Source organism: Neovison vison, chromosome 11 (genome assembly GCF_020171115.1).
Source record: "Neovison vison isolate M4711 chromosome 11, ASM_NN_V1, whole genome shotgun sequence".
NCBI lineage: Eukaryota > Metazoa > Chordata > Mammalia > Carnivora > Mustelidae > Neogale > Neogale vison.
The window spans coordinates 112,296,224-112,309,850 of NC_058101.1; the positions used below are offsets into that span (position 1 = coordinate 112,296,224).

At 45.2% G+C, this 13,627-nt stretch overlaps 1 protein-coding gene across 2 annotated transcripts in view; it reads left to right on the forward strand.

The window, feature by feature from the left end:
• UNC5C (unc-5 netrin receptor C) overlaps positions 1–13,627 on the forward strand; it is a 355,335-nt gene that overhangs the window by 333,381 nt on the left and 8,327 nt on the right. For both annotated transcript variants that reach the window (XM_044224455.1, XM_044224456.1), the window contains 2 exons: positions 11,312–11,461; positions 13,460–13,624. In XM_044224455.1, the coding sequence (XP_044080390.1) occupies positions 11,312–11,461; positions 13,460–13,624 (315 nt within the window). The remainder of the gene's footprint in view (positions 1–11,311; positions 11,462–13,459; positions 13,625–13,627) is intronic.

Consider the following 13,627-nt stretch of genomic DNA (forward strand, 5'->3'; position numbering starts at 1 on the left):
CTACATCCTGAATCGCGCTCTCCGCTGTTCCTTCACCTGCTCACATTAACCGCACCTGGATCTTCCGTGTAACAGGGTCTCCCTCACAGTCCCTGCTGTGAAGACCACTCCCCTGAGCTAATGCCAAGGCCAAGAGGAGGAGTTCTGGTCCCGTCCTTTTCAAGACCACTTCTGGGGCATTGTTCGACCTGGAGGGCTGGCTTTTTCTACCGCCCTTCTTGTTCTTTTGTTCTGCCATTCGTGATCTATTTCAGTTCCCTAGCCCCGAATCCCCCACTGCCTACTCCCAGCCCAGCAGTACCTGCCTCGGGGTCTTTCTTTCCGCTCATTTTATTCCTATCAAACTCTCAGATTCAAAGTCACCATGAATCACAGTTCTTTGCCCCGAGTTATTCTGGTAACCTTCACAGCATCCCACAGTATCTTTCGGCCGGTGTAGGTGTGCTCCGGATTTCACCCTCATTAGCATCTCCACCTGCCAAGATCCCCACCTGTGAAGCTCCCCGTTTCTGACCTTTCATCTCTCACTCACAAAAGGCACATGGGCCGGGCGCCTGGGTGGCTCAGTGGGTTAAGCCACTGCCTTCGGCTCAGGTCACGATCTCAGGGTCCTGGGATCGAGTCCCGCATCCGGCTCTCTGCTCAGCAGGGAGCCTGCTTCCTCCTCCTCTCTCTCTCTCTCTGCCCTCCTCTCTGCCTACTTGTGATCTCTCTCTGTCAAATAAATAAATAAAATCTTTAAAAAAAAAAAAAAAAGGCACATGGGCCACCCTTGGTTCTCAAGGAAGACCTCCCTCAATCTTTCCTGATGTCCTGCCACAAACCCTCCTCTGCTCTCCTCCGGATCTCCAGGGAACCCACTTCTACTCTAAATCTCTTGCCAGCTAGAGCTGCTGCAGGTTTTTCTCATTTCCACAGCTAAAGATGACCGCCCCTGAACAAGCCCTCTGGGTCTACTTCTAGGTTGCTGAGTTGCTCTGAAAATCATAAATGTCTACTTGAGTCTCCTCTACTCTCAAGGTAGCTGCCCTAAATTATGCCTCCCCTGCTTCTCTGCGCTCCTTCCACTTATCCCTTCTCGAAGCCTCAGATCTCACAGAGCCCTTCTTCTGGTTCCCTTCCTCTCTCCTCACATCCCTGTTTATACAGCAGCCCCTCCATGCTGCACAGTGACCTGCCTCCTACTGCCCACTCGAGGGACCCTCTCTTAGCTCCTGACCTTTACTCTTCAGACCTTTTCTTTCAGCCTCTCCTCAGCCATTCTGGGCTCTGATGCAAAGGATCTCCGCTTCCTTGTTTGGGCTTTAATCCAGCTCCTCTAGCCCTCCATCTCCAAGCAGCAAATGGCACAGGACCAAAAGTGGGTCTCCCCAGACCTGATATTTTCTTTTACTTACCACTGTGTCCTGGGGACCGCTTCGGAATTGTGGAAACCGTCTCAGAAGGTTGGACTGGGGCAGAGAGGGGAGCCCAGCGGGCCATTCTCAGAGGTTCAGAATTACACAGTCTGCAGAGCTACTGGAAAAACCTGTGGCCCAGTGTCTGGGAGTGAACATATCGAGAATATTAATTCCCACTTTTTATCATATGAGCTTACAGTGTCCATGTGGATGGGGAGGGGGAACAAAAAAGGAGACCACCCCATCAGTCCGTCTCAAGTAAGCCGGGTGCATCCTTTCATCTTCCCACCCAGCTCTATGAGTTTGGCAGCCCTGAGGACACTTTCTCTGAGTTTTGTTAAGCCTGCAGGCAAAAATGGTCACCTGAAACTTAAAAGCTGTGTTTAAGAGTTGAGAAGAATTGCTGAGAATTAGGATGCCAGAGGTGAGTTTTAGAATAAAAGTCATGGCTACTGGGAGACAGGGGCTTCTTTCATCTGCCTTTTGGGTGGGTTTTTCTCCCATGCAAGTGTTTGAAGGACCAGCGGGAGCAGTGAGGGGGAGTTCACACAGAAAGACAGAGATGGTAGGGATTGTAAAAACAGTTCAGAGGCCATTCTTGGCTCTCACAGAGAGGTCCCATCTATCGTAAAGACGGAGTTGGATCGAAGATCAGAGTTTTGGGGATGCCTGGGTGGCTCAGTAGGTTAAGCGTCTGCCTTCACCGCAGGTTATGATCCTGGTGTCCTGGGATTGAGCCCCACATGGGGCTTTCTGCTGGTCAGGGAGTGTGCTTCTCCCTCTCTCTCGACTCCTCCCCCGCCCATGTTCACACTCTCTCTCGCTCTTCCTCTCTCTCCCGCTCACTCTCCCTCTCAAATAAATAAAATCTTTAAAAATCAGTTTTTCTGCTTCCCACCTCTTCAGGCGACTAAAGTAATAATACTGGTGTTCTCTCATTATTTGCAAAGACTTAAATCCTAATATAAAAAGACCAGAAATTAGCACAGAACAAGATTATATTTCAGTAAGTTTTGAAACACCCAGGGAGAAACAGACATCTATGTGGAAATAAGGCATTTCTGTCCCGCTATCCTGAGGGTACAGTTTCTGAGATTTTCCTTTTGTAATAAACAGGTTTATCATAAACCCTGAGATTCAGAACTTAAAAGAAGAGTTATTTGCATACATTACAGACAGCATGTGATGTTTATTGAATTGCTGACAAATGTACATATGATAGGAACTGAATATGTAAATTAACATAAGCTGGCTCTCTTCGTGTAGTCATTTGGCATGGAGAAGAGCCTTCTTTGGATTTCTTCAGCTTTCACGAACCCTAATTCAGGCTGCGGTCTAGAGTATAGAAATTCCGTGAAAGATCATATTATGTGGAAAAGAAGAGGAAATGAAAGAAATGCTGAAAACGAGAAGTGGGAGGTCTCCTTGAGAGCTGTGCCATACTGTCTCCTGGGCTGCAGCCGCAGAAGGTCGCAGGTAGCCCGGAGAAGCTTTGGTCTTCTTCCTGCTGCGAATAGGAAGCAGCTGTCCTTCTGACTGTCCTTCTGGCGCCCCTTGCATGGCAGCTGTGACCCCCGCAGAACCCAGAACACCTCCAGCCTGCTTCTTCCAGGTTTGTGAAGGCTGGCCTTCTCTTCAATCGGCCCCATTAGCCTTATCTTTTCTTTCAGTTCCCTCAAACAGCCTCAAAACTAGCTTGACCTGTGTTTTATAATTTCAGGATGCTGGTCTCTGCAATTAAGTTAATATATTTGTACATGTAACACAAGTATTGGACAACACCAAACAGTGTGTTAAAGATTGCAAATATGTTTCCCTTAACCTTCTGCTGAGTGTATGGGAGGAAGGATGGTGTGGTAGGGAAGCTTGGAGTTAGGCTGCTTAATGTGATTAGTTCTGCCCCTCCTCAGGTCCGTGGTTCTGGTCATTGAACTTGACCTCTTTGACTAACGGTCCTTTGGCCTACATCAGAGACCCTTAGACGATTCAAGGAGATTAAAGTTATTAAATTTCCTAGTACAAACAGTATTTGATTATGTTCCTTATTCCTAGATAGACATTTAGATAGAACGGCATTTTGAGGATAATGGCTCAATGAGGATACTAAATCTAGTTGTGATCTAATTGTGAGGTGAGTTTCAGGTTTGTGGGCAGGCTATTCCGTCAGCCATATGGGGACAGGGATCTTCTTGGTGAATCTAAACTTAAACTGAATCTTTATTACCTTCTCATGAGTCTTGGCCCTGACTCTACCATACATTTTGGAAATGACCTGCCATGTTGAGTTTATTTTCTGAGAGAGAAGGAAAAGAGAGGAAAAAAATAAAAGCTGTGGTAGGCAGTATAGAGGGCCCCCAAAATATCTGTACTCAATGTTCAGAACCTCCAAATATCTTACCTTACATGGTAAAAGGAACTTTGCCGATATGATTAAGGGTATGGGCCTTGAGATGAAGAGATTATACTGGATTTTCTGGGTGGGTCTAATGTAATTACATGGTGTGTGAAAGTGGAGAACTTCTTTCAGCTATAGTCCAGGGAGCCATGACCATGGGAGAGAGACCAGAGAGATGCGCCATTGCTGACTTTGAAGATGGAGGAAGGGGACACTGAGCCCAAGAATGTAGTCAACCTCTGGAAGGTGGGAAAGATAGAAAAGCAAATTCTCCCCTAGAGCTTCCAAAAAGGAAGGCAGCCCCAACAACACCTTGACTGTAGCTCGGTGGGACCAGGATCAGACTTTTGATCTACACAACTGTAAGGTAATAAATGTGAGTTGTTTAAAGTCATGAAGCCTATGGTAATTTCTTATGGCAAAATTAGAAACTAACGTAGAAATTTAAAAATGGCAAGTTCAGTGGTGAAAAGTAAAACAAGATGGCTTCAGAGGTTCTAAAACAACCTCAAAAGCCCTATTCCTAATTCCAGAGATGTGAGAGATCATCTTTTCTTCAGAAGTATGCTCAGAGGTGGACAGGTGACCCAGCTGCTTCCTCGAGGGCCCCCTCCCCTTTGCCATTTTGCTTTAAACATGTCACAAAACACCCTGACCAGGCAGGCCGGACATGGCAGCTCAGACCGAGCATCGGTGGCGGCGGTAGCTGCGGGAGCAGCAGGCAGAGCCCTGGAAACCAGGTGACTCGATAGGGAATGGTTGCCCACAGTCCCCAGAGTCCAGCCTTGTTATCATGAGGGATGGAGCACAGCAGACACACTCAGCGAGGAGAGCACAGCACCCCAGTGTGAGCACAGGACGAAGAGGTAGCAGAGCCATTCAGTGGTGGTGACCCGAACAGGTGGCAGAGATGACCGGGGGCTGGCCTCTGGGCCCTGTGGAGTCAACTGGCCAGAACGGAGAGTACCTTGGCAGAAGAGCTGGCAGGGACCAGCAGAGAAGGACAGCCACTCTCTGTGGCCTGTGTTTGGGAAGCATGCAGGCCCACAGCTGTGAGAGCCACAGAGAGCCTTAGCAGCAAAAAGAGAAATTTCTCATCCCCAGTGACAAGGGCAGGTCTCGGCATGGAATTAGAGAATGAACAGGAGTAAGGCAGGTTCCATAAAGACGGAATGAAGATGCGATTTCTTTTAAACTAAGCCAGCACAACACTTGAGGGCTGGTCTTTTGGAGCATGTGTGGCAGGCTGAATGTCGCCTGGTTTGGGCTCTTGAGACCCCTGGCCCATGTGGTAGAAGCGTGGTGAAGGTGCGGCTCAGGGTGTGAATTGTGCAATTCGGTCTCCAGTGTCCGGTCCAGAGCCAGGCTCGGAGGGTGGAGTGTGGGTCCCTCTCTGTCCAGCTGTCCCCACGCTGAAAAGCTCAGGCTCACAAAGCATGGGTTCCCAATGCTGGCCCCGGGCTCCTTGGCAGCCCTCAATACGGCCGGCCGAATTGGGGCTATGTGTTTCCGTCAGGAATAAAGGGTGAACAGACAAATCACATCCACATGACACAGAGAACAAAGCCAGACAACGTAAAAGAAAGCCTTGATTTAACCTCCTTCCAGCCTTCTCTTCCAGAAGAAATCTTAATGCATTATATGAGATTCGAGTTTAATCATTTGTTTCCTCCCTTCTCTAGCTGATAAAATTTCTCATAAGGACAGGAAAGAATTGCTGGGAGGGCAGTGAGGAAAGTGAAGGGGCTTGAGGGGGAGAAGGCTAAAAGCTACTAACCCACAAAAGGAATGAGCGCTCCTTGAGGAGCTGGAAGCTAAAACAAGTGCTACAACCAAGGAGGCCGTATAGTTCAGAGAAGAGAGGGAAGAGAGGAGGCAGGTTCTTGCACAGAAGGCGGGTGAACACGGAGCATGGAGAACAGGCCAGGGGCCCAGCGCTTCACACACTCCCTGGCACAGGGTCCGCGCAGGCAGAGACTTCCTGCATTCTGCAACCTGCGCCCTGAGCATCTCCGCCAGCATCTGTGTTGCTCCAGGGGCTCTCCCGTGCATTAGCTGGGAGACTGATACTCCAGCGGCCCTGAAGTGGAGGTGGTCTAACCCCTGAAGTAAAGCAGCATGAAAAATTCTGGGGTTAGGAAGACCAGAGTTTGGGAGCTGTAAGGCTCCTGCCACTCGCCTTGTCCTGGGCTGCCTTTGTGAGAGCTGATCCTCTGGGCTAAGAGCCTGGGAGAGATCTGGGTACCGGCCAGTGGTGCTCCCTCTGTACGTTCACACAGGCCTTTAAAACAGTTCAGATTTATTGTGGCTCTTAAGTGGCCCAGGCTAATGGCTCGGCATGGATAATGTCTTGGTTTAATTGGTTATTGTGAAAGCCGCTTGTTTCTACTGTGGAATCTCTTGTCCCTGCCTATCAAGCGATCCCTCACAGGCCCCCTGAATCAATACAGCCCTCACTCAGGGCCACTGAAGAGCCTGCACTGGGCAGCCACTGGGCTGGGGAAGCAGCCATCCTGCAAGATTGCTCGGGTCCTGGCATCAGACTCACACAAACAGGGGCTTGCTCCTGGTGACTCTGTGACTGGGGACTGGCGTGTGTTCCCACCTCTGCCAATAACTGACTCCTAAGAGAGTCTTCTCAAGGTTAAGTTACAGGGGTGAAGACCAGTGTGACAAAGGAAGTCAGAAAGTGACTCCTTCTTGTAGAAACAGAGCAAGCTCATCAAAGCAGAGTCACCCAGAACCAACCAATCACCCAGGTAGAGTCACCCAGAACTAAACAGGACCCTCAGGGGGGAGACCTGCCAACAGGGAGGACAGGGACCTTTCCTTTGCAAAGGAAGGTAACATTTATATTTCTGAGAACAAAGAGCCTAGATGATCCGAATTCCTACGATGGCATTTCTTTCCAAGATCACTACATTTTTTGGAAGTCTAACTAAATCCTTTGACTTAAATATATTTTGTTCTTATTCTCTCATAAAGTGCAAGATATTTCCTAACTGTGTGATCCAAAAGCAGCTGTCTGGATGCTGTCTTGGGGCTAAGCGCAATGTTGGGGTCGCATGTTTACAGGGCGTTCTCCCCTCCCTGAGGGGTATGAGGCAGGGTTGGGGGCTCGTACCCCAGAGCTTGACACAGTTTCCAGCAGGCCATGTGCTTTTTACTGATGTTGAGTGAATGCTCTCAAGAAGATTAAGGAGACGAAAGTATTTAGCTGTAAAGCTATATCCTATGGATTCATACGTTTGTTCTTTTTATGTCCTTTTCCTTCTGTGTATCATATGTATAATAAAATGATTTCATGCTGAAGGAATTCAGAAAATCAAGCCTTTTGAAATATAAGTGACGGAATATTTTTAAGTGGGGTCTGTTATAACATGTCTGAGAATATGACAGTGAAAAACGTAACAATACAGGGCACAAGCCTGACTACTGTGTCAAGTGGGCTTGCTTCTTCTTTCTTCTGATGTAAGATTTATATAGTTGCCCCTTGAACACTGTGGGAGTTATAGGCACTGAACCCCCAGGCAGTTGAAAATCTGCATATAACTTTTGACTTCCCAAAAACTTGACTACTAATAGCCTCCTGTGGACTGAAAACCTTACCAATGACATAAATAGCCCATTAACATGTGTTGTATGTTGTATGTTTTTTGCACTGTGCTCTTACCATAAAGAAGGCTAGAGAAAAGAAAATGCTATTAAGAAAATTGTCAGGGGGTTGCCTGGGTGGCTCTGTGGGTTAAAGCCTCTGCCTTTGGCTCAGGTCGTGATCCCAGGGTCCTGGGATTGAGCCCCACATCGGGCTCTCTGCTCAGCGGGGAGCCTGCTTCCTCCTCTCTCTCTGCCTGCTTCTTTGCCTACTTGTGATCTCTGTCTGCCAAATAAATAAATAAAATCTTAAAAAAAAAAAAAAGAAAAGAAAAGAAGAAAAGAAAATTGTCAGGAAGAGCAAATACATTTGCAGTCATGTCCTATCCTTGTCAGAAAAACCTGGTATGTAAGAGAACACATGAAGTTCAAACCTGTATGTGGGTTTGCTGTATGTGTCAAGTCATCTCTGACTTGTGTACTTTTAGATGGTTGTAGTTTCCAAGGAGGTGTTTTATTTATCACTTACAATATCTTTAATACACTTTAATATTTTTAATTTGTGGTTTGGCTATGGTCTCCTCCTTTATTTTGTTATATTTCCTTGAAGTCGAACACCCTGGGTGTGAGATCTGTTGTCACTTCTCAGGAAGAACATTAAATTTAAGTTTGGTAAGGTTTCTTCTTACTGAATCACTTACTCGAGGGCTGATTTCTCCCAGAGCTAGCAGTGAAAAGACATCTGCCCAAGTCAGTGTCTTGAAAATGACTTCATACACCCCAGGCCCAATGAACTTTGGGGACCAGAAAGATAATAATACTTCTGTGTTTATTCATCTTGGCTCATCCTTTTAACCTTATGTGTCTTTTATAATGTAATACAGTAATTTACTGACATGTTACTATATCATTTATAAAGAAGCATAAAACGCATGCTCAATTTTTTGACTGATAGGCATATGCAGTCAGATGTGTTTGGAGAGGACCTCGGCTGTAAGCATGGTACATCCTGATGGACAGTTTATCTTTTACCAGGGTTTGTGTCTAATCAAAGGGGACAAAAAAGTTAGGTTCTCCCAGCTCTGTGCAGCCACTTTGTGTCATTCCTGGTTGATGGAAAAACAGAGAGCTTAAGACTATGGAGATGTGTTCTCTAGCTCCATTATCTTAAAATAAATGACATCTTACTGTGGTGCCTGGGTGGCTCCGTCAGTTAAGCTTCCAACTCTTGATTTTGGCTCAACTCATGATCTCAGGGTTATGAGATCAAACCCGTTGTCTGGCTCCATGATCAGTAGGCAGTCTACTTGGGATTCTCTCTCTTTCTGCCCTTCCTCACCCCCACTCTCTTTCTCTAAAATAAATAAGTAAATCTTTAAATCTTTAAAATAAAATAAAATGGCATTTTACTTGGCACTTTCAAAAAAGGCTCAAGCCAATGCCATCTTTCCCCATTAGTAAGAACTCTTAATTATGCCTTTTGAGGTGAATGCCAAAGACACCAAGGACTGAGTCCTATTCTTGGGCTGACTCCCACCCAGACTCCTCATTCAAATGTGGTATTAGATTTCTTGACTTCAAGGTCATGGCCAATAGGCAGTTTAGTTTTTTTTCACTAGTCCTCCCTGCCAAGAAAACTGATAATGTTCTCCATATCCTCCAGCAATCTATGTTGATTGTAGGAATGGGGTGTGGATTCTACATTGTTGGGTACAATTTTCTCCCAGAATACAATGCATCTTCTTTTAGACATCCCAGGGAGATAATTTGGACATAATGAAGATCTATAGTAATCAGATAATTACTATCGATTGCTCTTTAGACGTCTTGATGAGGTAATTAGGGTGTACTGGAAAGAAGCTAGAACTGATTGATTGGCATGAGTGTAATCTCAAAGATTTCTAATTATGTTTCTTTTCTTCTAATGGCTTATAAACAAACATCATTTTAGCTTTAGAATTTGTCAGGTGCCAGGTTCACTGGGAACATCAGCTTTCTCTATTATGCTAACTAGACACCAAACATGATCAACATAAGCTCATTATGCCTTGCTGCTGAAGCAGAAGAATCTGCAATTAACCCTCGCTTTTCTTATTCATCTTCATTTCCACATGGCCAGATCCTTGTCGAGGAATGGAGTGTGAAGTGTTCCACAAGGAACATGTGCGACTCTGGGTTGGGTAGACCTGTATGGCTTACTGGGGACCCTCAGAGCCTGCTGAGCTGTAGGCACAGAGAGCCAGGGCACAACATATGTGTCCTGGTGGCCGACTGGCTGGCTGGGAGTCGGCTGACTGCTCAGACTCCTGTCACAAGTAATAGCTACTCATCAGCCCGCAAGGTTGAATCCTCTCGGTGTAAATATTCCGAAGCAGCTGGACCATGCCCGTCTCTCCGTCAATGTGCTGCTGCCTCATCGCTTCCATTAAACACTAATTAGAGGAATCCATGCCTGAGACCATATTCCACATTACCCTAATATTCCCTACACCTTATAAGACCTTTCAGCAGCTTGCATTGTTCAGAATAGTGGCCTGACTCAAAGATGATGGATGCTAAGAACCACTAAGAAGCAGCTAGAAATGAGCTGTTTACATCTAATCAATGATGTTGGTAAGCTCTGCACTTACTGGGCTACATGTGTGTGGGTTAGAATTCATTCAGCAAATGCAGAGTGGATGTATTTCTGGGTAAAAGCCAATCTGGTCCCCACACTCACAATTCTCTGCTGTGATCCATCTGCATTCAGTACTCTGGTAAGTGCCCAACACGTGCGTGTGGAATGACCTGAATGGGCGCTGCATTATGGAACCCCCTGCTTCTAGCTGGAAATGTCCCCAAGAAAGAAGACCGTGTTTTCCTTTTATATATATTTTTAAATCCATTATTTTCCTGAACCCTTTAAAAAGGAAAAAAAGGGCACAAATTGCCTACACATGTGTGTCACTGAAACTTTCAGAGCACGACAAGAGCGGAGTGCGCAGGGATGGTTCTGGTGACAAAGGAGACTCAGCATATTTTGTTCATTGATAACTTATGCTTTGCTGCTATTTGGATAATTGCAGCTGTACTTCGAAATGCTTCGTTAACTCCCATTAGCTTGTTTGAGGAATGAAAATCTATTTAGAATTTGTCTTCATGTAACATCTTTATAGTTTAGTGAAGTTATATAGCAAATTTTTTGATCAGCCACAGTTCTTGAGAAATGAGGTATTCTTTTCCATATTTAATCTGAATGACTGTCTAGTTCAGTATTTGCTGCTGACAGAACTTCCTAATCTGTATTAGTATATTTTCCTCTAATAGGACAGATAATGAGTATATTTTATTTTAGTTTTTGATAATTGGGAATTGTGCAACCAAAATTCTTAGGCAAAAATGTTATTATTTCTATAGGTAAAGAAACTACCAAAAAAAAAAAAAATTGAAAGGAAAAACAAGTGCCAAATGCATTCCAAGTCTTTACTTTTTGCCAAGTCCAAGACATGGGTTTGTTTTCTAGTGATTTGCCCTTTTCCCCAAAAGTTCATTGAAAATCTACTTACTTTAACTGCTTATTTATATTTCTGCCTGTTTTTTCTTTCATTTGGAATTCTTCCCATTTGGGGTTCTGATTGTTATTTTCCAGGATTTGATTAAATCTTCGACTTGTCCATCGGGAAATGCAGACTGTACTGAATTTGCCTCACAACATGTGATGCAGGTTGCTGAGAGGGAGTTGATGGTTAGGAGGACTGAGTCACACACAAGCTGCCAGGGGCTTCAGTTGGAGGGTCTCCAGGCTGCAGAAGTGGGAGTGTGTGCGAGTTAGTTGTCCAGTGGGGGAGGCGCGGTGAGGAACATACTCATTTGTTGAGAGAGCCAGCCCGCAGAAGTCATACGATTCAGAGATTTGCTTTTGACTTTGGGCATGTCATTGTAGGAAGTACTGCAGCTTGAGAGACAGATAGGAGGACAGCTCCTAGAAGAACCTAAGGCTCTTCATTTTAAAGGCAGCACCCACAACCTGCGCCTATCGATTCACGATATCGCCCATTCGCTCTGGAAAAGTAAATTGCTGGCAAAATACCAGGTAAGGTTCCCGAGCTGAACCAAAGGATTAGAGACAGCTCCAAGAAAGAGGTCTAAAATTATTTAAACATGAGAATTCCTTTCCTTGAAATTAATTCTGTATCAGTACTTGTTTCTCCAAAATGGTATAGACTTATTTAGGATTTCTGAAAAATACTTCAGAATATTTGAAAGAATTTTTCTTAATTCTCCTTCAAATAATTGTACTCTCATTATTTTATTTTTAGTAAAAGGACTTCCAAGCCCATCATTTCATTTCATTTTCAGAATAAATGCGAATTCATTAAAAAAGAACCTCAAAAAAATGCATTCCTAAGGAAAAAGGGAAGAACAGTGTTATTCCCCCCATGCTGTGACACACATTAGACTTCAGCGTTATTAAGAAAATACCTTTACCTTGAAAACGTGGAAGTAATACCAATTTGGAAATTGAAATGGCACCTAAAAATAAAATCTGATCAGGATTTTATTAGATAATAGCATAAAAATACTGGTCTAAAGTCTTACTGCATGGACACATGGGAAAAGCAGAGGCCTCTCCAAGGCTTGTCACCAGCCACCCTCCAGCTTCTCTGAGCCTGAGCTCCCAGGAGGCTGTGCAACGGGATCTCTAGCCTCGTACCCAATCTCAGGAGATGCAGACGCACTTGGATAAACTGCGAGTCCGTGTCTACACACATGCGAATCCAGTCCCACACCCCAAGGTCGCAACTCCACTGACTGACTTTCTGATAAAAGTCAGAGAATATGTTAAGAGTTGAAAGGAAGATTTCCAGCTCATTCTTAATCTTGTAGGGCTGGTGCTTACCCATAAGTCGTGGGAAACAAACCTGCTAGCTTGCTAACACTCCGAAGCTTTCATGGAGCTGTCTACCAGACTCTTCGGTGTAACTCAGCACGGAATAGCAGCATCTGGCTTTTGACTTTCTCATTAGATCTCTCCCTTGGCTTTCTTCTCGCCCTTCTTTGCAACTGCCCTAGAGCCCCATAAATCTTTCCCTTTTGTGAGCAATATCCTTTGTGCAATCATAACGGAAAATACTATTTTAATAATAATGATAATCTGACAGTAGTTCAAGCCAAGCCTGCCTGAATTCTTACCATCTGCCAGACACCCGTGCACTTTGATTTACTCCATTTAACCCCAGCAGGTCCGTGATTAGGTACTCTTTCGCTTACTTTTTCACAGATAAGGAAACTGAGGCATGGGAAAGTTTACTTACCCCACAACACCAAGTAAGCAAAGGGAGGGTGTTCTAATTTATACTGAATTGGGCTCCAGAGCCTCCGTTCTTAACCACCATATTCTCCCCCACTTTATTATTATTATTATTATTAATGTATCACCCTCTTCTTTCCTTTATGGAAGCGAGATTCTAGGATGGGCTCTGAACGTGGTCCAGACTTTCAGAAAATTTATGTCTGTTAGAGGCTTGGTCCTTTTTAGGCCAAGGATTTTCTGCGGCAGCTCCCCGGGCCCGCAGTGTTCTGCTTGCAGTGAGTTTTGGTTTTCCCCTGTCCTGTGCGGAGGGAGTGCACAGGCATGAAAGGGAACTGGATCAGTGATTTACCCTTTAGACTTTCTTTGCTTTTCTCCAGAATACCACGGCGGGGATTCCTTTTAATGAGCAATGACTGGAGTGTGTAGGTTTTATTTTGGGAATTCGCTAAACTTTTGAAAAACCACTTACAATGGCTTCTTTTGTAAATGAGGGAGCAGTGGCAGACTGGTTAGGAATATGGATTCTGGAGTCCAACTCCCCTGGGCTCATAGGGCTGCCACTTAGGAGCTGTGGGACTGGGGGGGGTGGTGTTTAACATCTCTGGACCTCGTTATTTTTCATCTGAAAAGTGGGTTGGGATGTCCTTATGCAGGGGCCTGTCGCGAGGATTAAATGAGGTAACGTGTACTTCCGAGAAAAGTACTTGGCAGGCAGTGTCTGAGCGTTGTTTGCAGTGTTAGTTGCTCATCGGTAGTTAACATGGTTATATCCTTTAGGAAATTCCTTTTTATCATATCTGGAGTGGGTCTCAAAGAAACCTCCACTGCACATTCACCCTGGAAAGATTTAGCCTGAACACAGTGGAGCTGGTCTGCAAACTCTGCGTGCGGCAGGTGGAAGGAGAAGGGCAGATCTTCCAGCTCAACTGCACCGTGTCGGAGGTA